At 35.6% G+C, this 27,923-nt stretch overlaps 2 protein-coding genes across 2 annotated transcripts; one reads left to right on the top strand and one right to left on the bottom strand.

Annotated features, from left to right (window-relative positions):
- Positions 1-1,042: 1,042 nt before the first annotated feature.
- On the bottom strand, positions 1,043-10,187 carry LOC123561291 (uncharacterized). The gene is made up of 2 exons (XM_045353547.2): positions 10,100-10,187; positions 1,043-4,797 (listed from the first exon to the last, which is right to left on the bottom strand). The coding sequence occupies exons 1-2, from the start codon at positions 10,125-10,127 to the stop codon at positions 3,686-3,688; spliced, it is 1,140 nt and encodes a 379-aa protein (XP_045209482.1). The 5' UTR covers positions 10,128-10,187; the 3' UTR covers positions 1,043-3,685.
- Positions 10,188-17,641: 7,454 nt separating this feature from the next.
- LOC123560634 (mucin-21-like) lies at positions 17,642-27,608 on the top strand. The gene is made up of 14 exons (XM_053516756.1): positions 17,642-18,519; positions 19,099-19,194; positions 19,632-19,849; positions 20,159-20,236; positions 21,707-21,857; positions 22,374-22,473; positions 22,908-22,983; positions 23,268-23,351; positions 24,110-24,285; positions 24,532-24,622; positions 25,046-25,281; positions 25,977-26,124; positions 26,415-26,537; positions 26,762-27,608. The coding sequence occupies exons 2-14, from the start codon at positions 19,110-19,112 to the stop codon at positions 27,590-27,592; spliced, it is 2,397 nt and encodes a 798-aa protein (XP_053372731.1). The 5' UTR covers positions 17,642-18,519; positions 19,099-19,109; the 3' UTR covers positions 27,593-27,608.
- The last annotated feature ends 315 nt before the right edge of the window (positions 27,609-27,923 follow it).

Genomic DNA, 27,923 nt, shown 5'->3' with positions numbered 1-27,923 from the left:
CGAGGTCTCATGGTCAAACACATTTTGTTCAAGTTTGGTGAAGATCGGATGAGAAATGTTTGATTAAGAGTGCGGACATGAGTAAAAAGGCCGATTTTTCGATAATTCAAGGGTCGTAACTCCAAAATGCCTGGACCGATTTGGCTAGTTATCGTACCTGACCGAGGTCTCATGGTCAAATACATTTTGTTTAAGTTTGGTGAAAATCAGATGAGAAATGTTCAACTTAGAGTGGGGACTAGCTTTGTGACAGACACACAGACTGGAGTAAATCGATGTCTCCCACACCACTGTGTGGTGGGAGACATAATGTTGCCTCTAGTGTGTTCACAATTTTTTTCTCTAAAATTTTACCCTGTGACCTAGTTTTTAATCATAGGTAGTCCAGTTTTAAACTCGAGCTAGATTTCGCAGAGAAAAACATTTTGAGATCAAACTGAAAATGTGGCCTCTTGAGTGTTTACAATGTTTTTCACAATTCAGCCTACTGACCTAGCTTTTGCTCTCTAGTATCCCAATTTTGAAATTGTCGAGATTTCAAAGAGACAAACATTCTGACAAAGTTTTAAGATCAAACAGAAAATGTGGCCTCTAGAGTTTTTACAAGGCTGTATTATGATCTGATGTAGTGATCTAGTTTTTGACCTCAGGTAACCCAATTTTGAACTTAACCTATATTTCCTAGAGACGAAGATTCTGACATAGTTACATAAAGATGAGGAAAAAAATCTCACCTCTAAAGTGTTAACAAGGTTTTCCTATCAACTGACCTGGTTACCTAGTTTTTGACCCAAGATGACATTATTAACAAACTGGTTCAAAATTATATTGAGGCTAATATTCTGACCAAGTTTCACAAAGATTGGACTAAACTTGTGACCTCTTGAGTGTTAACAGTCAACAGGGTGGTCACAACAGCTCACCGTGAGCACCTGTGAGAATGAATGCCGTACGCTGGACCATACACCTATACTAATAGCTCACCTGAAACCTTTGGTTTAGGTGCACAAAAAAGTGAAAAGCTGAAAGGTTTGATAATGTATATGATAGGAAGTGGTTTTATTTTCTTTAAATGACAAATAGGTATAAATGTTGTAAAATGATTCAAAAGCAAAACCATGTACCACACTGACATTATCAGAAAAAACAAAGTAATTTATAAAAATGAATGTTTGTTCAAAAATAACATCATATTGATACGAAATACAAAGTTTACATATATAAAACTGTTAAAATTATGCAGTATTTTTCAAGACTACAAATTAACAGAATACAGTTACAAAAATTTCTGTTTCTATCTCACATGTAAGCACATCTTTGTAAGCACTTATAAACAGGTGTAAAATACATAGAACATTCAAGTTTTTTGTTTTTTTATAGTATTGACCTGGTTATTTTGTCATCAACTATAAATTAACAGCATACACATTTAAAGCACTTTTAAGTGAAATTAATGGTTATAACCAATTAAATCATTTTTCAGCAGTATTCAAGTTGGTTAATTAACTTATTTAGTAGTTATGGGTTGATTAGATATGCAGATTGTCCACCCCATCCCTTGTCTACCTTGTAATCCTTCCATGTCACTTAAGGAATGCATCATGCACAGCTAATAAATCATGCAGACACTCTACTGTTAAATATCTATAACCATGGTAACCAGAAAAATATTTTGAACAAAGTCCAAACACTTGTGATACTGCGAAGTCCTTATAATTTTGTTAGCACAAAATTTTGTGGTTTTGGCCACCGCGGTGTTGTGGCGATATGAATTCATGGATTTCAATATAAATTGAATGCAACTTTTATTCATGTTTGCATTTAATTTTGTTGACCGACCAAGCAAAGAAATTCAAGAAAATTAGTACATAACAAATAAGAATGATTTCACTCTTGTTTTATGGAATGACTGGGGATAACAACCTCTTGATTGGAAACCGTAACCTCTTCCTACAGCTACAAGATACACTTTATGATAAACAAATTATACATATAGTTACAACTTAGTGGCTCAGACTTTTCTGAACCAATGCAATCGCTATAAAACAACATGAATACAAAATAAGACTATATTACTGAAATGTTGTTACTAGACTGGTTTAATCAGCTGTTTATTGGCCATGAGATTTTGACTTTATTTTATTCAACTCAGTTGTGGACTGGTATTTATTCACATTGGTATTTATTCACATACATGACTGTATTTTGTTCAGTTTGGTCACAAAGTCTGGTATATTTTCTCATACATTACTGTATTTTGTTCAGTTAGGTCACAAAGACTGGTATATATTCTCATACATTACTGTATTTTGTTCAGTTAGGTCACAAAGTCTGGTATATATTCTCATACATTACTGTATTTTGTTCAGTTTGGTCACAAAGTCTGGTATATATTCTCATACATTACTGTATTTTGTTCAACTTGGTCACAAAGTCTGGTATATATTCTCATACATAACTGTATTTTGTTCAACTTGGTCACAAAGTCTGGTATATATTCTCATACATAACTGTATTTTGTTCAATTTGGTCACAAAGTCTGGTATATATTCTCATACATTACTGTATTTCGTTCAATTTGGTCACAAAGTCTGGTATTTATTCTCATACATTACTGTACTTTGTTCAATTTGGTCACAAAGTCTGGTAAATATTCTCATACATTATGGTATTTTGTTCAGTTGGGTCACAAAGTCTGGTATATATTCTCATTCACAACTGTACTTCGTCAACTTGGTCAAAGACCATAATATATTCTCATTCTTGCCAGCTTTTTATTCAACTTGGTCACAGACTGATGTATATTTTCATACTGGTTTATATTTCATTCATGTTTGTATTTTGTTTAGTATGGTGAAATAATGGTAAATATTCTCATACAATAAAAAACAACTTTTCAAAATAATAAAATACAAAAAAAATCATACTGAAATTCTACTCAAAGAAATTGCAGTTCCAACATTGGTCTAACCAGAAGTTTAATAAATTAATCAAGTCTTGAATGTATTAGATTTTTCTTGTTCACATACTAGTATATAATACGATATTATTATTATTAGCTTTAATATTTAACACTGTTTTGTAAAGTACAGCAATATATTTGGCTTATACCCATCAAAAGAAACATAATTGACAAGCCAACTGTCACTGGCAGACATGTAAGATCAATTTTCTTGCCTATCACTCTCAAAATAAACCACAATGGGAAACAGATATTAAATGCGTATTTCCTGGCATTATATATATAGTATACAGTGATATCATAGTGCTAGTACTATGTGGCATCACTTAAGTGCATGCTATTTTAGAAAAAGTTCTTCCCTATGGAATATTTTATCCCTGAAACAAGATGGGACAAAGGTATTCTCTCTCCACTCAAAGGTAGACAAGATGACTATGTACAGGAAACTGTTGTATACAGCATTAACAAAATCAAGTAGCAAGCAAACAAAAATATAAACATCTTTTCCTCCATGTTCATAATTCTATACAATGTTTAGGACTTCTGAAGAAAACTGTCACTTCTTTTTTCTTGAATGGACTCTTCCAACTAAAATCCAAATGAAACCATCTAACATTCAAGTATTGTAAGAGAAAATTAGAAAAGCCTATTACATAAATATAGGTAAGGATCTTTTAGCATAAAGTCAGAATAGTCCATATAAAAACAAAGTTATGAAATATTTTACGCTTCATGTGGGTCATGAATCATCATAAACACTTGCAGGGAGGCTTTATCATCATTAACATAACCATTTTCTGGATCAATAAAGTCCTTCCATTCAATTAGTTTCTGACAACCCCAGGTGAAACTAACAGATGAGAATGTCACGTCTTTCAAGAACCACTCCAAATTCTTCTTATCCTTCGCTATCAGTGTGAAAGTTCCATCAGCAAAGCACATCATGTGAGGACGATCTGGCTCAAATGACACCCAGGCTGACAAGTAAGTTTTTCCATCCTCGACAAATTTTTCAGCCTTCAGGGTCCACTCAACATCTCTCAATTTCTTTGGTTTACTACACTTCATACTGTCCATTGCGCTTACATTCTCTATTTCTAACTTTATTATTCCTTGGACTGCCAAGTCTTCTTCTTTGTCAAAGAAATCTTCCCTCCTTTTTAGCTCCTTCTCAAAATAATTGCTCTTATAAAGTTCAAGGTCAGTTTTCAAGTTCCGTTTCTCTTTTTTCAGCTGCTCAATTTTCTCGTTAGCAATTTTCAGGTTCTCTTCCAGCTGCATGTTTATTCTTATCAGCAGTTTGTTCTTGCACTCTAGTGGTAGAGGATATGCATTTTCTCCAGTATCTATGTCCCTCTGAGGTTTATCACGTAACACTTCAATACATTTCTCTTCCAGCTTTTCAAGGCCATACAAAGCTGCTTGTTGTAGGTAACGGCAAATCGAAACACAACATTTATATCCGAATCTCACTGTAAGTTCTGAGAGAAGACACTGCTCACAGTCTTTTTTAAGTGATTCTACTTGATATTCATCCGCCAATGGTAAAATCTGGAAAACATTTTCTATTGTAACAGGCTTTCTTGTACTGGGATAGATACTCTGCAGGAATTCAACTACGTCTACGTATTTCTTGTTCTTTAATTCTATTTCTTCCTTGTTCTTCTCCGCAAAGTCAGACTCGAACATTCTTGTGAAGACAGGTGATGCAAGAGCTAACACAGCTTTTGAGACATACATCTTCTTGCCTTCAACCACCAACGTAAGATCTTCAGTCCATGACTTCTTTGTGAAAGCCTCTTCTTGAGCTGTTTGTGATGCAGATGGTGAATCAGCTAGTAAAATAGAAAAAGAATTGTTCAGTATCTGATCATCATAATGGCTTAATTGTCCAAATGTCTATTACAAGAAGAAACAAGAGCTGTCACAAGAGACAGCGCGCTCGACTATTTCAATGCTGGATAGTGAAATTGGGTACATCCGAGGAAGCTGGAGCTGTCACTGGAGTGTTTAATGACTCAAATGTGAATGAGGATATCGGAGAATACCTTATGTCTCAAAAAATTAAATCAGTATAAAAGCAACATAATTCATGGAAAACTTCAAAAGTAATGCACCATGTGTCATATCATGCGGTTAATAATTCGGAACAACTATTTTAAGTTTTAATCAAATCTATTTAGTAATACTGAAGATGCAGCAAAAGTGCATCGCAACTTGAACCGGAAATTCTATTAGTAACAAGAGAGCCTAAGTCATTCACCTGAGGCCGACTTTGACCTAATTAGATCTTGCTTGTGACAAAGTATTAAATTGAAAAAAGAATTTTTAAAAAAGTCAAAAAAATTTAAATTAAAAAAATCTTTTAAAAGTATTTCTACTTTTAGCTCTAGCCTTAGTCGTAGCGGCCCCTAAAAGGGGTCAAGTGCCCCTATCTCAACAAACTTGGGAGAGGACCATATAATGATGCCACAGACCAAGTTTAATGAAGATCTATCAAGCGGTGCATGGTAAGAAGTTGTTTAAAGGTATTTTCTATTTTTAGCTCTAGCAGCCCCTTAGAGAGGCCAAGTGCCCCCATTTGGACAAAATTGGGAGAGGACCATATAATTATGCTTCAGACCAAGTTTGATGAAGATCCATCAAATGATTCATGAAAAGAAGTTGTTTAAAGGTACTTCTATTTTTAGCTCTAGTGGCCCCTAAAAGGGGTCAAAGCCCCCATTTAAAAACAAATTTCAACTTTAGAGATGACCAAGTTTGATGAAGATCAATCAAGCGGTTCATGATAAGAACAAAATTGGGAGAGGACCATATAATTATGTTTCAGACTAAGTTTGATGAAGATCCATCAAGTGGTTCATGAGAAGAAGTTGCTTCAAGGTATTTCTATTTTTAGCTCTAGCTGCCCCTAAAAAAAAGAGGCCAAGGGCCACCATTTGAACAAACTTGTGAGACGACCTTATAATGATGCTACAGACTAAGTTTGATGAAGGTCCATTAAGCTGTTCATGAGAAGAAGTTGTTTAAAGGTTTTTCTATTTTTAGCTCTAGCGGCCCCTTAAAGGGGCCAAGTGCCCCCATTTGAACAAATTTGGGAGAGGACCATACAAGTATTATAACAATGCTACAGACCAAGTTTGATGAAGATCCATCATGCAGTTCATGAGAAGTTGTTTCAAGGTATTTCTATTTTTAGCTCTAGGGGCCCCTAAAAGGGGCCAAGTGCCCTCATTTGAATAAAATTGATAGAGGACCGTATAATGATGCTAAATACTAAGTCTGATGAAGATCATTCCAGCGGTTCATGTTAAGAAGTCGTTTAAATGTATTTCTATTTTTAGCTCTAGTGGCACCTAACAGGGCCAAGTGCACAAACTTGGGAGAGGACTTTATAATAATGCTACAGACCAAGTTTGATGAATATCCATCAAGCGGTTCATGAAAAGAAGTTGTTTAAAGGTTTTTGTATTTTTATCTCTAGCGGCCCCTAAAAGAGGCCAAGTGCCACCCCCCCATTTGAACAAATTTGAAAGAGGACCATATAATGATGTTAAAGACCAAGTTTGATGAAGATCTATCAACTGGTTCATGAGAAGAAGTTGTTTAAAGGTTTGTCTATTATTAGCTCTAGCAGGCCCCTAAAAGGGGCCAAATGCCCCCATTTGAACAAACTTGATAGAGGACCTCACCAGGATGCTACAGACCAAATTTGGTGTTATTCTGACCAGTAGTTTCAGAGGAGAAGATGTTTAAGTAAAAATGTGGATGATGGACCATCTGCCCTATACTAATAGCTCACCCTGAACCTTCGGTTCTGGCGTCAGAGCTAAAAAGATGGCATAACTCAGAACATACTGATGCGGGCATTATCAAACTTGTGTTGTATGATCTGAGTGATGATAAGAAACAACCATTTTAAGTTTGATTAAATCCATTTAGTAACAGGAGAGACATAAAAAGCATCAAAATTAAACTAATTCTAAGTAAAAAGGGGATATAACTCATAAAACATTTGTGCCAGAGTGACTGACCTTGTACCATATATTATGAGGATGATGATCTGGAAAAAGTAATTTAAGTTTTAATCAAATTCATTAAGTAATGACAAAGATATAGCGAAAGTGAACCACAATTAACCTGAAATTCTAAGTAAAAAGGGGCATAATTCATGAAATATTGATGGAAGAGTTACGGCCCTTGTATCATGTGATGTGGATGTGATGATGTAGTACAACTGTTTCAAGTCTGAATCAAATCCATTTGTTAATAATAGCAGAGCTACCGGCGCCGCGAAGCGGCGCCGACAGCGTCGCATTACGGTTAGACGTGTGAAAAAGAAAATGAATAGAGAGATCTAACTGTGTATACTATCGAGTTGAAAATTCGTGGTACTTTTTGGCATCGGTGTTGTTCGGTTTTTTTCATGTGTACTATGTAAATAGTAATTAATCAGTAAAGACGCCAGTAGACGCTTACTGTTTACGGTTGACAAAAGCGTCTCGCTTACTGCTTTGAATATTGAATAAAAATGTAAATGAGAGTTTGATAATAAGAAATTAGTGCTAAATACATTTTCTACGAAGAAAAAAGAAATAAAATACAATAATTTCATTTTGAAACGACTTTCGTCACGCTGCCATTACTGAACTTAATTATATATACTTATGTTTGTCCCGATGACGTCATAACTCCACAGTGGTGTAGTGGTTAGCGAGTTCGCGTTGAAATCCAGAGGTCGTGAGTTCAAACCTCATCTGGACCAGATTTTTTTTTAATTCCTTTTTTATTTCAGTCTTTTTTTTGTATTATTATAAGTTTTGAAAATATTGTATAACTAAAGTCATTCATGTGAAATTTAACAAGTGTTTAGTTTTGATGTCAGGTTCCAATGCAGTGCTTGTGCAATAGTCAGTAGACATAACTTTAAAAAAAATAGCTTTAGGATCATAATATACAGGCATTGAACTGTGAAAAGCAAATAATGCTCTTCTCCCCGTTCACATATATTTCGTCCGTTAGCTTTAAAGTCACTAACCAGAGTTTATAAAAATAAAACTAAAACTACTGGCGATGAATTATCAATAAACATCAAAAAGGTTCTTACTACCATCCCTACTCTCTAGTGCTAAAAGATTAACCATAAAAACGCCATAGATTGTGAACTTAAAAGTTCTGTAAATAAACAGGTGTTTTCGAGAATTTCGGCAAACACTGTTTTTCTCTAGGTAAAATTCTGATCATTAACTTTTAAAAATTGCTAGTCTTTTGGGTTTAAAACAAGCTTTGTACAGTCATGTAAATGATTGTAATTTTCCCATACCAGGCGTCTATTATAGCAGTATTTTTGACTAAAAGTTGGACACATTCTTCCATCCAAAAAGAACCAAAATTTGACAATAATGACATTTAAAAGAATTACAATAGTCATTTCCAGGATTACGTAAATTCTAATTTCTATTAACTTTGGAATTAGAACATTAACTTTTTACATTAAGTCCTCATTGCCAAACATCTACACGCAAAGAGACAGAATTCCTTTGGCTGTTCGTCTAATGAGATTCTGTTAGGTTTGAAATTTTCAAGATTCAAGCTTTTCAATTTGAAGGAGTTATCATTTGTGACTGGTTTCCAGTATGATAATAATTTATGTAAAATTGTTGATGCAGTACGTTTTAATAAGAATAACATAAATTATTCAATTACGTTTTTCTTCTTTATCTTGGTGCCGATTTTAATCTATATCGAACTTTCTTTTGATTATATATAGAATATCTTTCGAGTTTTCCTATGTCAAGAATTAATCTTGATGCAGTCTAAAACATGCATTCAGAAATCATGAATTATCATTAATACTTATAATTTTAATAGATCTAATAGAACATAAACTTCCAAAACGAATCCATAATTCCAGATAATTCCAACAACACTCCTTTAATTTTTAAGGGCACTGGTGATTTTTCAAGGGAGCTCTGCCTTTTAGATAGCGCCTAATTTCATATTAGAGATAAAATGAAAGTGTATCAAAACTTTAACCTGAAATTTTAAGTACAAAAGGGGGATAACTCATAAAATTAAGGTGTCACAGTTATGGCCCTTGCGTTAAATGATGTAGGTGGTGATGATGAACAATCACGTCAAGTTTGAATCAAATCCCTTGTGAAATAACAGAGATATAGTGAAACATACATCAAAATTACCATAAAATTCTAAATAAAAGTGGGGGGTTAAAAATAACTCATGAAAAATTGGTGCCAGAGTTAAGGACCTTGTGTCATACGATGTGGGTGATGATGTGGAACAACTATTTTAAGTTTGAATCAAATCCATTTAGCAATAACTGAGATAAAGCGAAAGTGCACCAAAACTTTAACCTGAAATTCTAAGTAAAAAGGGGGGATAATTCATGAAATATTGGCACCAGAGTTGTGACCCTTGTGCCATATGATGTGGGTGATGATGAGGAACAACTGTTTTAAGTCTGAAGCAAATCCATCAAGTAATAACAAAGATAAAGAGAAAGTGCATCAAAACTTTTAATTTCAACATAAATTCATTATCAGCGATGTTATCATTAGAAATACTTTGTTCATGTACCAGAAAACTTTAATTCCCAATGGATTTTAATTGGGGATTTCCTTACAGAAATATGCAGAATAAGTTTGGACGTGACGGAGACAGCGACAGTCAAAAGTTATCACATTGTCCTGAATCCTATTATTTGGACTACCTAGCTTTAAACTATCTTTTTACAATTCAGTCTTGTAATATTCTTTGAGGTTTGATGCGCCAAATGTCTACGTCCCCGTGAGGGGTTTGACATTAACGGAAGATAGATTATAAGATAGATCAAGGGGACACTTGCCCCAACCATTTTTGAGTCTTGGCAGAACAATGCACTTTCAGTATAAAAATTAAATCTATTTTGCAGTATCTAACTAACTTTTGCTTGACTACTTCAGGTATCCTATAGACGATTTCTAGATGCATTTTGAATTTTTATCCGAATAAATGAGTCCGAATTATATGCGACTATTAAAGGCTGGCTATTAATTAGAAGTATTCCGAGGAGCTGACAGTTAGAGCTGAAGTAGCTACATTGATTAATGTGTTTTAAATATTAAATAAGTGTATTACCACCCTTCCGCTTTCGTCCCATAGGCATTTTCTGTATTTTGCTTGCAGCTACCACTTTTTTATTTAGTGCAATGTACGAATGACTAACTGTGCGAATTGATTATTGGTAAAACAACACTAAATTCGATTTCGAGGCCAGACGTCTGTTCCTTTTTATTTCACTTGGTGCCAGCCTATAGATTTTAAGACACAGTTAATGAATGGATGAATGAATGAATGAATGAATGAATGAATAATTCATTGAGGCAAATATCCTCAATGAACAGTTTGAATCTGTCTTTTCAAAGCCCCAACCTCTAAGCCTGAAACAACTCAGCAAAAAAGCAACAAACCCTAAATCAGCACCAGAGATGCCAACGATCCTCATAACTGATGAGGGCGTGGACAAGTTACTAATAGGGCTAAATCCTAATAAAGCCTCTGGTCCTGGTGAAAATTCCCTAAGAATACTCAAGGAGCTTCACCAAGAGATAGCCCCAATCATTACAAAGATATTCCAACTATCTCTTGAAACAGGTCAAGTCCCAAAAGACTGGGAGAGAGCAGTCGTTGCACCAGTTTACAAGAAAGGTCCAAAATCCAAGGCTAGCAACTATAGGCCCATATCCCTCTAAATTAATGGAACATATTCTTGTCTCAAATATCATGTCCCACTTTGACATAAATGATCTCCTTAGCCAGTAGCAACATGGCTTCAGGTCAAAGCATGGATGTAAAACACAACTTGTCAGTTTCACACAAGAGGTATTTGACTATCTTGAAAATGCCCAACAGACTAATGTCATCGTCATGGACTTCAGTAAAGCCTTTGACAAGGTTGACCACCATAAACTGATTCATAAGTTCGATACCCTGGGAGTCCACCCATTAGCATCCCGGTGGATGAGGTCATTTCTCAAGGATCGCTCCCAAAGAGCAGCTGGATGGCTTCACCTCAGATAAACTTTCTGTTCTTTCCGGGGTTCAGGATCAGTCATTGGCCCATGTCTCTTTCTAGCCTACATAAACGACCTCCCAGAGTCCATCAAAAGTAAGTCACGTCTTTTTGCAGATGACACTATTGTCTATCTGACGGTTAAATCCTCCCTTGATTCTCAATCCCTACAAAATGACCTTCATTCCCTAGAAGCATGGGAAAAGGACTGGTCAATGGAGTTCAATCCAGATAAATGTGAGGTGTTGAGGATTACTCGAAAGAAAAAAACCTATCATCTACAATTATACACTCCATAATATATCACTAAAAACTACAGAAGCTGCTTAATACCTGGGCTAAGTAAAGATTTCAGCTGGTCAAAACACATTGATAACATCACATCGAAAGCAAATAATTCACTTAGATTCATCAAAAGAAATGTCAAAACAAACAAGAGAAAAGTAAAAGAAACAGCTTACAACACCTATGTCCGCCCACAGCTTGAATACTGTTCCACTATATGGCACCCTTGGCAAAAACCCCTCACATACAAAATTGAACGAGTACAACGATCTGCAGCTCGATACGTAAGTAAAAATTATGGTCCAACAAGCAGTGACACCTAAATGCTTAATGATCTCAACTGGCAATCCCTTGAACAACGCCGCATTAAAAATTCCCTTATTATGTTTTTTTTTTTTAAATAAGGTACAGTCTTACTGAGGTTGACCATAACCACCTCACACCTACAAGGAACCTGAACTACTTGATCCCACAATCTCACACGCAATACCATTCAAATTCCTTTTTTCCAAGAACAATTCGTTCCTGGAATGGTCTCCCCCTACATATACAGTCCAGCCCCAGTTTGATTCTATTCACTGAGAGGCTGGCAACTGTAACTTTCTAATCTCAATCTATGTTTTTATCTTAGTAATTGTAGTTCTTTTTAACATTGCACCTAATGGCTGTGTAGTCATAGCGATATTGTATGGTGCTGTGGTTTGTTAAGAGAATGCCAAAGGCCCAGCGCCTCTGTCTTCAACTCTCTAGGTTTCTGTCGGAATACCTCACCCTTAGTTCCGAGTTTATATCCTACCCTGGGAACATAGGGGCTATTTGTCCCATAGCTGTGGGTCTGTTCATAGGCATCAGGGCGTGTCCACACACCGGTGGGCCTGGCATGCCACATGTCTGAGGGCAGGCCCCCTCCGAGTCCCCTGCAGTTCTGCCTGAGGCCGCAAGGTGCTCAGTTACCGTGTGGCGCCAACTGGGAAGCACTGCAAAAGGGCTTGTCTGCAGAGAGGCTATGTACTGGCAGGGAAGACTTACACACTCAGATCCTTGTTCACCAGAAGGCTAGCCAGCGGTGGAGGCTGAAAACTGAAGGTGACAAGCACACAACACACAGCACACCACACTTGACGCATCAGCAGACCAATGCCACACTTTGCACCTAATGAACTTGCTCATCTTTTAACAGTCCGTCCCAGACAAAGCGCCTCCCAGTTATAATCAGTATTGATTGTTGGGCAGTAAAAAGTAGATGTAGATGAAGATGTTAATTAATTATTGATCCTGATGTCTTATTATAAGCCTTCAAGTCGCAAAGTTAGCAGTGTCACTTAAATGTTTTAAAATGATCTCAACTGGCAGTCCCTTGAACATCGCCGTATCAAAAATTCTCCGTCATTGTATTTGTCAAAATAAAGTACAGTCTTATTGCAATTGACCATATCCATCTTATACCTACAAGGAACCTGAACTACTTGATCCCACAATCTCATACGCAATACCACTCCAACTCCTTTTTTCCAATTCGTTCCTGGAATGGTCCACCCCGCCCCCCACACCCCCTATAAATACAGTCCAGCCCCAGCTTAATTCTATTCACTGAGAGGCTGGCAACTGTAACTTTCTAATCTATGTCTATGTTTTTAATCTTAGTAATTGTAGTTCTTTTTAACTTTGCACATAATGAGCTTGTTCATCTTTTAACAGTCTGTCCCATACAAAGTGCCTCCCAGTTATAATCAGTATTGATTGTTGGGCAGTACACTGTAGACGTAGATAACACATCGTTGTCGTATCCATCCCCAGTAAATACTGTGAACGTCTCTCAGGTAGTATTGTTTTCATGCATTAAATGTTTTGTTTTGTTTTTCGTTTTTTTTTTCTTCTAAATATTAAATCAAGTTATATATTTATTTAAAAGGTCAATGCATATAGTCAAAATGGGTCAGGTACCTGGGCGGATTCAGTTTATTTGTGGGTGGATCGATCTTAATGACTTACTTTAGTGCCCTGGAACCCAAATGAATACTCCCTAAGACATGCGTTTTTGCTTTACATAGGGTGCTTCTAACCGGCTTCCTTATAAAGTACAGATAGAATATACAGCCAACATATCGAATTAAAGAGAACCCGGCAGTACGAATACTGAATGTGTGTGCCCCATCGGAAATCCCATACCTAGTCGAACATCGTTGGATCTATAGCACTTTAAGAAAAAAGTAAAATGTAACTGAGAAAGAAGCTTTGAAACTCTTACGTGACCAGTAAGGTATCCAGTAACTTAATTATTTGAGCTCATGGTGACAGGAGTTTTCAGACAGCAGCTGCAAGGTTATAGAATGCCCTCCCATCTGGCATAAGAGAGCGCAAGACCTTGCAAAGTTTCAAAAAAGCGCTAAAGACGCATTATTTCTTCTTTGGGAACTAATCTCATTAATTACCTGGTAGAATAATTTAGGTACTTTGCCGGCCGATCAATTCTAATCAAGAACTCAAGTGTGACAGAATAATATAGACAGTGTTTTTTTCCGTGGGATGTATCATGGATGTTCTCCGGACCCTTTAGGTGGGGATTGGCCCAGTCATCCGGGACGATTTGCATGCCGTTATGCATTTCGCAGGCATCATACTGGTCAATTCTGTCTGTTCAAAATGTAAGATATCTTCTGTTCTATTCTGCTCTAACCTATGTCTTTGATAGGTCAGTTAATGTTTTGACGATATTAATTTATAAAAAAAAAAGGTTACGTCTGTATATTTTATGATTTACTAAATAGGAAAAGGTATGATCTTAATACCTGGGATGACCCATCAAAGTAAAATTAATTACTTATTTCCAATGGGGTCTCATAGCGCCTAAGATGATTATTAGCACCCCGAGCCCCCCCCCCCCCCCCCCCCCCCCCCCCCCCCCCCCATAGAAAACGCTCACTTGCACGCACGCACCACGCACTTTCTTTTGTTAAGCGTATACTTCCGTCCAAAATGGAATCGGTTCATATTTTCCTGGTGACGTGGACTCTATAACATTGGCTGTTGCTGCGAATTTAGAACTACTGGTGAGATTCCGGTCAAACTGAGGAAGTTATGAGGCAGCGTCCAATTTAGAGCTGAATCTAAGAAGAGCTGGTTGCTGATTGCATTGAAATGGAATTCAATAAACCTAGGTTTGAATGAATCTGTTTATGAGAGGTTGTCAAGAATGCAGCTCCATGCGCACTTCTAGCAAACCGGTTAAAGAAGAAGTCTCATAAAAGACCATTGATGATACCCCGTGATCAAGTCAGCTTAAGTGTACCTCCGATTACGAGCTGATGGCGTATTTCAATCAAGCTCTTGGTGTGGAACGACTAAATATCGAATTTTCGGCTACTGAGTCAATTTTTTGACAGAAAACTCATAATATTGTATTTTGTTTCATGTTTTGCTCTGCTTACCTTAAATTTAAAATGCTAGGTATCTTATTACCGTAATGTAATTTTAAATTCTTTCTATAACAGTTCAATTACCATTTTTACTGAACATTATATAAATGTTGTTTTTTTTTATTTAAAGCACTTTTAAACGTATTTTTTATATGAAAAGAGTGCTATATAAATGTGGTATATAATTATTATTATTATTATTATTATTATTATTATGGTGCATCCTTTTGCAACCCAGTTTACTGAATACCAAGCTCGGTATCAGTTCCATTGTTCACGTCTTTGGTATGACGCGGCTAGGGATTGAACCCAGACCCCGTATAATGCCTCTATCCCCGGTTCTCAAAAAGACAGCTGTAATGTATACGGGACGGATGAATTTGGTTTTGCCCATCTGTTACAAGTCATGCCAATTCGACGATTTACTATATAGCCAATATTGGCCCACTGTTGTAACGATAATACAAATAAACGGCCAGACAGCGTCGGAATTTATTTAATGCATTTATAAATCCTGTTTTGCATACATAACTATAATATTACAAAACTGAATTAATATTATTTATATTTTTATATAGCGTGGAAATCAGACATTTGTTGGACCTTAGCGACATCTGTCCGATGTGGACATGCTCAATAGGTGTATCTAAGTTTATATATGTAGTCGCAACAAGTTGAATAAAATAATGGTTTTAGTAAGAAAGTCTGATAGGGCAAAATCAGAAAAATCCCGAGTTCTAGAAGCTTCCCTTGTTCTTATGCGTGTTAGGTGTAAAGCATCCGTGCACAATACTCTTGATGGAAGCAACCGTACACAGAACTTTTGTTGTTGTTAGAGAAGCGTGAAATCGAAATCGTGGCTCTTGGTTTGGTCGTCCATCACCTCACCAACGAACCACTGCGTCAGCTCTGTAAATGGGATGGTCATTTTGTTAACCAAGGTTGTCCAGCTGATACATGTCAAATTAAAGTCAGATAACATGGTTGTTTACAAATGCAAGGTCATCAAGTTAAAGTCCACATACCTAAATATGATACAGGTGTTTACTAACTCGACTTATAGTTTGTTATTTTGGAAGTATCAACGTCATATTTTAGCCCTGTTTGGTATAATTCAATACCCGTAGGTAGTGTAGTACATATATAGTATCCGTGCGTAAACGAAAAGTCATGACTTTATTTATATCTAGAAGTCATTGAAGATATTGCTGATAATCAATTATTGTTAAACTAAGTTATCTTGCAGATCTTCATCCTGGTTGTCTAGCCGTTCCCCAAGGTGGTCAACAATGATCACCGAGCAAATAATTCGAAAATGTGCCCTAACCCTGATTAAAAGTTACATTGTACTAAATCAATTCCTTCTTTATTTTCATATAAATAATTGAATCTTGAGACCGCATTTTCAGTACATTGAAACATTTCAGTGATATGCAAAACATACTTAGCGAGTTATTATAATATTATCTTACCCAAAATAAAAAAAAATAAAACAACTTGATTTGTATTGAAAATAATTTGTCTTGAAAACAATACCGTCTCAAAATGCTCGTAAAGAAAATTGCACTTGAGCAATCACGCACTTATTATATGTAGACATGTACTCAAAGAATAATATTAAACCTACAATCGTCTAAATCTAAATACAGTCAAACATAAAACACTAGTTGTTCGTCAGTATCTTCTTACTTACCTAATTAACACTTTGTTAAAAATAAAACATTTTTTGAAAAAAATATTCTGAACAAAAATCAAATCGTTAGAATGACATAAATTATTGTTAATACCACAGCTTATCTTTAAAAGGTTCATGGAGAGGACTTCAATAGGCCTACAGTCCAATCCAGCATTCATGTATGTATCTATCTTATTATTTAAAATTTAAACCAAAATGTTCATGAATGAATTGCATTTAATCTAAGTAACTCGCTCGCATGGTATTATCTAAACTGCAATTTTGAAGTGACTTGAGAGATATTTATTCCGCCATGAACTTCTGCAATTTGACTCTGTTTAATTAAAATGTTTCAGAAACGTGCGTGTGTGCGTGTGTGCGTGTGTGCGTGCATGTATGTGTGTGTTGGGTGATGGGTGGCGGATAACTTATCCAAAGATACAATTGAAAGGATAAAGAAAATAAACGTTTGCTTATGCTTGATAAGTAATAATTACGGGATTTCACTTCTAATATTTATTTTTGAATGCTAGATATCTCTTCTGCTAAATAATGCATTAAAACTACCGGTAACACAGATTTTTACTGTAGCCTATATTAATAATATGGGTAGAAGGAATATTTTAAAAGTAGTGACCGAAAATGTATGTGAGTCGCTCTATAAGTTGTACTTTCTTTTCTAAAAAACATGCTTAAATTTATATTTTCATTCTAAAACTATAAGATGACTTAAATCTATTTACTGGAATTTATATATGACATTCTCAATAAAATTGTCTAAACGTATGGCAAATTTCAGAAACATACATCAGGTACTTTTTTTCAATTCAATTCAAATTTATTCAGGCATAAGATCATAAAACAATAAATAAAACTAATGCATTATAATATATGTATACAATAGCCCATATAGATTGAAAAATGTTTTGATTAGAATATAATAAACATGTTAAAACAGATTTCTAATTCATAAAAGGTTACGTCCGTATATTTTATGATTTACTAAATAGAAAAAGGTATGATCTTAATACCTGGGCTGACTCATCAAAGTAAAATTAATTACTTATTTCCAATGGGGTTCCATAGCGCCTAAGATGATTATTAGCACCCCCCCCCCCCTACCCCACCCCACGCACCACGCACTTTCTTTTGTTAAGCGTATACTTCCGTTCAAAATGGAATCGGTTCGTATTTTCCTGGTGACGTGGACTCTATAACATTGGCTGTTGCTGCGAATTTAGAGCTACTGGTGAGATTCCGGTCAAACTGAGGAAATTATGAGGCAGCGGCCAATTTAGAGCTGAATCTAAGAAGAGCTGGTTGCTGTTTGCATTGAAATGGAATTCAATAAACCTAGGTTTGAATGAATCTGTTTATGAGAGGTTGTCAAGAATGCAGCTCCATGCGCACTTCTAGCAAACCGGTTAAAGAAGAAGTCTCATAAAAGACCATTGATGATACCCCGTGATCAAGTAAATGTACAGGTCTCCGATTACGAGCTGATGGCGTATTTCAATCAAGCTCTTGGTGTGGAACGACTAAATATCGAATTTTCGGCCACTGAGTTAATTTTCTGACAGAAAACTCATAATTCGAGATACCGACAAAGTCACTGTTATCGGCAGCTACACAAATATTTTGAATTGTATTTAAACATTTTAAATGTCACCAAAACTTTTGTCAACTAAACACCGTCATTGACTTATTTGAGGTAGTGTTAATGTCCTAGATCGCTAGTACTTACATATGTAAGCAATCATGATTATTACTCCAGGCATATCTTGATAAGCTCATTGTCATCATGAAAACACCAGAAGTTTACGACCTATTGCGGATCTTCATAGAATGAGGCCAGAAGCATTCTATATCTTCATCATCAACCCATGATTGACCCGGGCTCTACCGGACACGGTCACGAATCTTAACATTTATTTACGAGTGTTGTTCGACCAAAGTTAAACCTAAGACATGCGTAGGTGTGGGAGGACAGGTTTATATACCATGGTGCTCCAAGAAAAAAATCACAAAGCTCTGCGACGGGCCGGAATTACAGCAACAACAGGACAAAAGTAAAGGAACCTTCTCCCAATATCAGCGAAACGGGATAATCGTAAGTTAAAATTGTCGTTTTAAGTTCTGAAATACATTTTTATATATTTACTGGATTATGCATATGCGGATATTTATCTATTTATTTATTTTACTGCACATTTTGCTTCGTGACTGACCAATCGGCAACTTTTTTATATTATAGATAGTATACACGCCACTGAGCGAAAATCAAGTACAAGGATCTGGTCAGTGTACATCCATCCATACCGTTTTTTTTTTTGTTTTTTTTTAGTTTCAGCGCTACTATGCAACTGATTTATAAGTGAGCAGTGTGGATCCAGATCACGCTGTACTTTAACTGACTGTTAAACTAACTTTTATACAAAATATTTGTCTTGGCAGGAAACATTAATTAGTATGATGTTTTGACTCACCGTAAGAACTTTTAATTGTTCACAATCCTTAACTCACATTTGTTTTACTAAATATTCTAAAATGTCGAACTTAAATAACCATTTGCTTAATCACGTTTGAAATTTCGAACAATTTTATTCAAATTCCGCGAGATGCTTAGAATTTCTATATCATTATATATAAAACTATCAACAAATGAAGTAAGAGATTTATTTATTTTCAGACACGTTCACGATGTATCTTCAAACTGGGATTCTATTTTTATATTTAGTGTCGGCGCATGCGCTCCTGAGGTTGAAGCCTCTAAATGGACATGTTGGTAAGTTGTTCAGTAATGTCAAAGATATTTACCTCCGGAAAACATACTTTCCAGAAACAGTTTTATAAGCCGACGTTCCAGTTAGGCGTTGTCTGAACATGCACGTTCTACCTTTTTATTCATCTTGTATCAGTAGAACATGAAATAACAATTCTGTTAATTACATAATCACATTATAAACAAAGTCTGGTTAATTATATTTTTACATAAGGATTACTATAAATGAAACGACAAAATACACGCATTGCTTGTCTCTTAAGAGTTTGTATCCATTTCTGGTATTTGCATTGTATTTTCACCGGTAAAACAAGACCTTTGTGCACGAACAGATAAAGACCATTTTTTGAATCAACCAGTCGGTGTCTTCGCACACAGGCGCAATTGTATTGTCATAAAACTAGTGTTAATAGTTTCAACATTTTTATATCGTTTCACAGAACATGTACAGCTTGACCAGGTACGGACTGACCACGACATTGTTGAAAGGTCAGTGGAAGAAGGATGTCAGTTTCCTTACCTTCTGCGTTTCCGGTTTGAAGTGAATGGGACCGAAATTAACTTCTATTTACAGAAAAATGACAAGCTTAACACAAATGTACCACTTTACGTGATGAAGAATGGACAACTAGAAAAGAAAGAAACACCCGAGACAAATGTAAGTTTGGAATGTATTTAAATTCATATTTAAATTGGTCAAATTTTATTGCTTATCCACCTAGAAATTTGGAGTTATATATTTATCAATCCAATCCATCCCTTTTAAAGGAATCAAATTTGTTTATTTACTTTTTTAGATACGAAAAAAAAATCTTTTCATGATGTCAAATTATACGGGAAGTCTGTATTTTGATAAATTATTGGTTTGCTGTATTTGATTTTAAAAGATAAAACTCACTGCGGAACTTAACTAACATTAGGTTGAAATGATCGCTATTGATGGGTCGAAATGTTCCATGCATTACAGAATTTTGCGCTTTATCAAGACCCAAACAGAGGCAGTGCGATGCTAGTGTCGTGTGACGAAGATGGAAGTTTTGAACTGGTAAAATATATTTTTCATTTAAACAGCGTTTTTCGTTCTTAGACAAAAAATGAAAATATAATACATATAATTTCTATGGAACCAATGTAGAGTTTCTCATTTGTAGATCGCTTGAAATAAGGCGATACATGCAAAATGAATAAACGAAAGAATGAATGTGAATGGATGAATGCATTCATAAATTGATTAATTAAATACTGACATGTACATACCTGCTAATGGAAAAACATCAGTGTCAGGTGCTTTTTATTCATTAAATCAAAATTTTGACAGACTAAGTGAATTGGAATTTCGCGATACATAGCTGCAAAGTTTTAATTAGTATCTTGAAATTTCAACTTTAAAAAATTGAATCGAAATTTCGACTTGATATCTCGAACAGCATAGTAAAAAGTACCAGTTGATAAGTCGAATCTCGACTTTGTATCTTGCCAATTGGTCGTTTGTCCGTCTGTCAAAGGTCTAAAATGTCAGTAAATTTGCTTGGAAGTAATTTTATTGACTCTTACATAGAAAAAATTTAGGATACAGCTACTTGCTCCTCAGTATAATGGTACCTGGCACGTAAAAATGTAACATTGTATTGCATATACATGGGCATATCATATGATGATACATCAATGATTGATCTTCCCTAACTTGTCAAGTTACTCCGTATAAACCTATATGCCAATGCATGTGCTGTCATGGTTGATATATGTTCAAGTCGTAGGTATCGAAACGGGTCGAAAAACTCACAAATATGCTTAAAGTGCTGAAGTATTCTAAGTTCGAATACTTCACGGTCACCTTCTATGATCAGTTCTCAAAAGCTGTTGAGCTACCAAATGGTTCCAGTCTTGGTCTCAAACGGTGGCCAGGACCTGTAACTATACACAATCGTATAATGTTTATGTTTCCCTACGTAGGTTTATACGGAGTAACTTGACAAGTTAGGGAAGATCAATACTTACAATATAAGTCGAAACTTAAACGTTCTGACTCAAACATTATATTTACTAACTGCGCAACTCGATTTTTTTTTATTAAAAACATCCAAATTTCAGTTTACTAACTAGAATATATGGTAGGCCTACCAGATGTGCTCAAACTTGGTCAGAAACCGTCTTGGCTTAAAATGATTTAAAGTTATGATTTTTTAAGTGTAGACACTTTCCGGTATTCTGTGACACTCTTGGAGTACCTACCCAAAGGCTGCTCAGGCCAGTACCACATATTGACCACGATCGACATCTGCTTCCATATATTCTAGTTAGTAAACTGAAATTTGGAATTTTTTAATAAAAAAAAATCGAGTTGCGCAGTTAGTAAATATAATGTTTGAGTTAAGGAGGTTATCTTGATATTTCGACTTATATTGTAAGTACCAGTATACGCACCTTGCACTAATGCTATGCTCTACCAGCTTAACCAATTAAATATCGTAAATATTGAATACTGGAAATATATTTGTTTTCTTTGAATTAACAGCATGGTTCTTTCTATCACAATGGTGATATGTATCACATGAGCCCGTCGAACGTCCCAGAACTCTCTCAAAGTCATTTTATACAAAGAAATGCACCAAGCGAAAATAGGTATCTGCATGATGCTGTCATGCCACCTCCAGATGTAACCAGTGGTAAGTAAAGATTTTCAAACACCGGATTAAAGTTGTGCAACGTAATGATTAAGTTTAATTTTCAAATCCGGAAAGTTAAATGTTATTTAGTTCTACATGCAGAAAAAAGCATTTGATCCGACCGTGCATACATGTAATTATTTTTTTTTTTCTAGGATAGAAAAGCAAACAAAGAATTTCAAATTAGAGTCTCACTTATTTGTACATGTTTATCATGCAGGTTACAAAGTGCCCATTAAGTGAATCCATTTTACTTGTTAGATTAGGTTCAGGTTCCCTTATACCGTAAAATGAATGATGTTATTGCTTTCACTTTACTGTGCCTCGATACAACCAAATTTAATTTCATTAAAAGGTCAATAAAAGATTAGTTAACTATATTAAATAGCTCATATAAAATTCTGTTTATTTTATAATGCTGTCTGACTGTACGTTATGTCGTGACCCGTCGTGTTTTCTAACTCTTTCTTGCATTTCTAAACACTGTCCTAAAGATCCGTGTACAAATGGTTTTAGAAAATAGGAAATCTGCAGAGCCGACCCGAGGAAAGAGACAGACTTCAACCGGCAACGTGGTGGAGCTCTTGATTGCAGCGGATGTGAGCATTTATAATTAGTAAGTTTGTTTAATCATTTAAGTAAACAGCGTAAACATTTTCAGTAATAATTGAAGTCAGACTTCTAACAACATTTCTAAAGATTAACTTAATGTTAGTAATAAAATTATTTTTTGAAATGTTAGTTCATTTATGATAAAATAGTAAAACTATAAGGTTGAAACAAAACATTTATTTTGCACTTCTATGGAAGGCGGTTGTGCCTTGCAAATTGCCACTTCAAATGCTAAAATGCAACATACTTTATGTTAATTGTTTAATATCAATTTAATATTAGCTGTCAACCGGTGATTGAGATATCATAAATGCTACTTGTCAATTGCTATTAGCATTTAGCATTACTTATTTGGCATTTAGCATTTGACAATAAGCATGGGCCACCGGACTTCTGTTGTCGTTTTCGGTATAATTTAAATTCTTGTTTTATCTGCAGTTTTCTGTCAGATCAAGGCGACGCAGATGCGGCCGAAGCGGCGGTTCAACAATATATGGCACTACTTGTAAATGAGGTCAGTTCTTGTTCCTTTTCCCTGGAATCAAACAACTTAAAATTAAAACAAACATTTCAAAATACGTCAAAAGTATCAGTTTAAGTAAGTAAGAACCATAGCTACTTGAAAGCATATTATTACCATTATTTTTAATGAGTTTCTATTAACTTAGCATCGTCATTTTAAATAGTATCCGCACTAAAGTCTTTAAATGACTGACTTTATTGCTCAGTTCAATTTAGGTATGTTTAGTGAACCATTAAGCTTTGCTAAATTCCGTTATAATTTACAATAAATTTCAGATGGAATTGCATTACATGAGTGTGGCTATGGCGGATTCTTCACTTGACATCAGATTGTACCTGTCTGGAGTAATAATTGCAGAGGTAAATCTTTTAACATAACCCACTTACAGCAGTGATTACCTCCCATTGCAATACTCCTAAAAGTGATTACCTCCCATTGCAATACTTCTAAGAGTGATTATCTTCCATTGCAATACTCCTAACAGTGATTATATCCATTTGCAATACACCTAAGAGTGATTACCTCCCATTGCAATACTCCTAACAGTGATAACCTCCCATAATAATACTCCTAAGAGGGATTACCTCCCATTGCCATACTCCTAACAGTGATTACCTCCCATTGCAATACTCCTAACAGTGGTTAACTCCCATTGCCATACTTCTAACAGTGATTACCTCCCATGGCCATACTCCTAACAGTGGTTAACTCCCATTGCAATATTCCTAAGAGTAATTACCTCCCATTTAAATACTCCTAACAGTAATTACCTCCCATTGCCATACTCCTAACAGTGATTACCTCCCATTGCAATACTCCTAACAGTGATTACCTCCCATTGCAATACTCCTAACAGTGATTACCTCCCATTTTAATACTTTCACTGGAAGAGGATGAATTAATCACTTTCAGACTTGAGATTAAGAGCATATTATAATGGATTAAATTACCGTTACTTGGTCCAAATTTGCTATTACAGTTTGTTTCATTATCATTTCACTGATTTGTCTTCTGTAATGCATCACAGTACAATTCAACAAGCGTAACTTCTACTGTAAGAAGTGGCCATATAGTTTTTTTATTATTATTATTATTATTATTATTATTATTATAACAGACGGCTGGAGACGCTTCATGGTCCACGTCAAGTCAAAGAGTTACCACAGGAATCATTAACGGAGAGGCTGTAACCAAGGCTTACATAGATGTTTCTGTCATTCTAAACAACATCAGAGCTTGGAGAAGAACACAAAGCAATTTTCCTCAACATGACCACATGATGGCAATGTCGATGTAAGTTTTCAGCATTACTGAAAATTGGATATTGATAGTTAGGATGGGCACAGAGGAGATCGTGAGATTGTTAAAACAGCGTGTGAAAATTAACATAACCTCAAAACAAGTTGGGCTAAACGCATCAATATTTTTTTCTATTTCAAGGTACATGTATATAGAATGATTTATAATACACATTTAGGGCACTGACTCGATATAAGCAATTCATTTACATTAATAGCAAACACCTATATATGTTTTCAGGGTTGACGTGGCTAACTTTAGCTCATTTCCGGTTTCTACTGGGGTTGAAGGCGTAGCATACGTGGGAACAGTTTGTAATTCAAACTATCAGGTGCGTTTTATTTTTCCCTTGATACAATGTCTAACTGCCATGTCCTACGTCTAAAATTCTGCCAATGGAATTGATTCGCAACCCGAATGCATTTAATGTAGAAATGATATAGTCAATGGAATTGTCAGTGAAGACCAGATTACTCGAGATTATAATTTCGGGGAAGTAGTGTCTGCAGTAAACTTTATTCACTCAGAGAACTAATAAGTACGTGTACTTCTCAATTCTTGGTTTAGAAAGTCCTTGATTTCACTACACAGTTAATAATATTAGTAAAATTTTGTAATACTTTGCATACATTTTGATATGATACGATCCACGTATTGACCTATAGGCCTAAGTGAATATGAAACACAAAATGTTAAAACACCACGACTGTAATGATGTTAGGATGACTAACTTCGACACCTTTTTTCTAAACAGGTATCATTTACGGAAGTAGATGGATCCCGTGTCTCCGGCGTTGCAGCTCATGAGCTTGGACATGCGTTGGGATCTGAGCATGATGGCCAGAGCGGTACCACGTCATCGTCGTGCTCGCCTTCTGCGAAAAATATCATGACTTCAGTTAGTTCGGCTACAACGACGTTATCTTACGCTGAGGCACAGTGGACATTCTCGCAGTGTAGTGTAGCGGCGTTCAAGTCTTTTATTAACGGGTAGGAACTGTTAATTTGTTTTATCTTGAAATATTTAATGTAAATTGACAGGTTTATCTGAACGACTTCAAATGAAACACAAAATGACGTCCTAGCGGTAATATTCCAAATAAAATCAATGAAATGATTATTGATGAATTATGAATGATTATGGCATGCTTATGAACCTGACTGAGGACAAGATTTATGTTTTAGTTTTACAGTCTGTCAGTAACCATTCCCGTTTAAAGCGCATTTTATTTCATAAAATAGCATAGAAAGAGAAATAATTTGTTTGTAAAAATGTGCGCTTCAGTTATATAAAACCAAACACTTTATAAATTCACAAAACGTACTTCAAAACAAAATCTTCGAGAAAAGTACTTTTAAAACATCATATTTTTTTATGATGCAAAAACTTTTAAAAGGTGGAGCTTTCCTTGCTGTGTTGGAAGTTTTCCGAGTGATAGAGTGATGTTGTTTGACCGCTTTACCTTGAGGTCACCGCCTTTTCCAATCTTATATCCGATGATAGACGAAACTGATTTAAATCATAGTTTTCCAGGTTGCGTTGGAATTTATTTACATGGCAGTTTTTAAACAAACGGAACAGTCACGAGAGTTAAACAGCAATTACGTGTAATAGCAATTTATGCGTAAGATATCTGTCTTTTTGTTCTATTTCTCAAATGACATTCTCTGCCCTTGATCCACAGACTTTCAAGCAACTGTATGCAGGAACACGCATTCTCAAACGGGGACTTCGCGCTTGCGCAACAACAGCAACTACAACAACTTCCGGGTATAGTCTATTCCTTAGACCAGCAATGTCAGATGTACTCTTCTACGTCATCCTGTCAGTCAGTAAGTGTTTCGTATTTGTTACACAGATGCATGAATCTTCTTCAAGAGCGAAAAATAGCAAAAATAAAAACACGATATATATCAGTCAAGGAAAGTAAAACAACAAAATAAAAATAATTAAGTCTTGAGATTGATTTTAGTCAAGTTAGACCAGTTTTTTAATCTTGATAAAGTATTTCCATAATTTAGACGAGATACACGTTCAAGAAACGGAACACGAGCTTGATCTGTAAGACATTAAAATATCTAGATTAATACTGAAAACACAATTTCGTCATTTTATTTTGCAGTCGATAAGTGACAGTGATTGTTACGGTGGTTACCATTGTGCCACGGACACTGGATGTAGCGGGACATATTACCCGCTTTATCCTCTGGCTGGTACCCCTTGCGGTTCTTCTTCAGAGAATAAGGTAATACTTCCATAAATATCACTTGACGTCTTAACATTTTTGTTCTTATCTTCGTCGTCATCATTATCGAAAACAATGAGGAGAAGCAAGCATTTCATACGTGCCTTTTATGACTAAGGCTGTACCGGCCGTTCTTAAACTTGAAGACCATTAGGAAAGAAAAAATGTGTTTTTTCATCACATGAACAATTGTAACAAAAGAACATTATTATCTTTGATTGCAGTGGTGTTACCGCGGACTTTGTGTTGCTCGGACTGTTATAGCAACCACAACAACAACCACAGATTCCACCACAAGTTCGACAACCTCAACTATTTCATCAACTACTTCATCCACTTCAACATCATCAACCACTTCCACCACCCCGTCAACTACTTCATCCACCTCAACAACAACATCAACCACTTCCTCTACTCCCTCAACGACAACATCTTCTACACCATCTACTACGTCTACGACTTCCACTTCATCGTCTACATCAACAACGACCACATCAACAACCAGTTCTACTTCCTCAACCCCAACCACAACTACGACAGCGTGTACATCTGATGAAAAATGCTGTAAAACGTTTTGGATTGGTTGGCGATGGAAGAGATACTGCTGTAGGGGTGAAAATTGTTGTCAAAACAGCTGGGCTCGAGATACCACGTGCTTCAACAATTGTTGTTCTAATACCACACCAGTATCAACTGTGTCACCATACTGCACACGTAAGTGTTGTTTGATAATCGGATGGGGAAGAAATCGTAGACGAGTTTGTTGCACCGGAAATGATTGTTGCCAGGAGCATTGGGGAGCAGTTTCTAGCTGTTGCCGCTACTGTCGAGACAACAACGGAAATGAAAACAACACAACGACCACTCCTGCGACAACGACAACAACAACTGCAGCATGCTATAGGGGAAAATGCTACGGAACAATACGTAGAGGGCGTAAAATTAAACTAGTTTCCTGTAAAGGAAATAAATGTTGTAGTTATTCCTGGGCTAAAAATTCCATCTGCTGCAGAACATGTAAATCAAAGTCTCGTGATAGTTCAGAGTCACGTTAGATGTTTCTGTTGTCAATCAACCAAAAATACCAATAAAAAAAAAGGTTAAACACATATGATTTACACGTTTTCTATATTCTGTAGATAAATTTAAATTTCGACGGAATAACAAAAGTCAGTTTTACTTTTTAACCTTAATTTCTATTTTTAGAAATGTTCTTTCAATTTATACAGATTCCATGTGTTTGTTATTGTGACCTTTTTCTGGAGGAATTAATTGTGTCTATCTAGTTACCATCTTGATACAACACACCTCGGCCACGGCACATTTCAATTCATCCAATATGTTTTATATCAAGATAACTACACACAGGCAATTATTCCTTTAATG

Source organism: Mercenaria mercenaria, chromosome 10 (genome assembly GCF_021730395.1).
Source record: "Mercenaria mercenaria strain notata chromosome 10, MADL_Memer_1, whole genome shotgun sequence".
NCBI classification, from domain to species: domain Eukaryota; kingdom Metazoa; phylum Mollusca; class Bivalvia; order Venerida; family Veneridae; genus Mercenaria; species Mercenaria mercenaria.
This window is presented reverse-complemented; position numbering and strand designations above follow the sequence as displayed.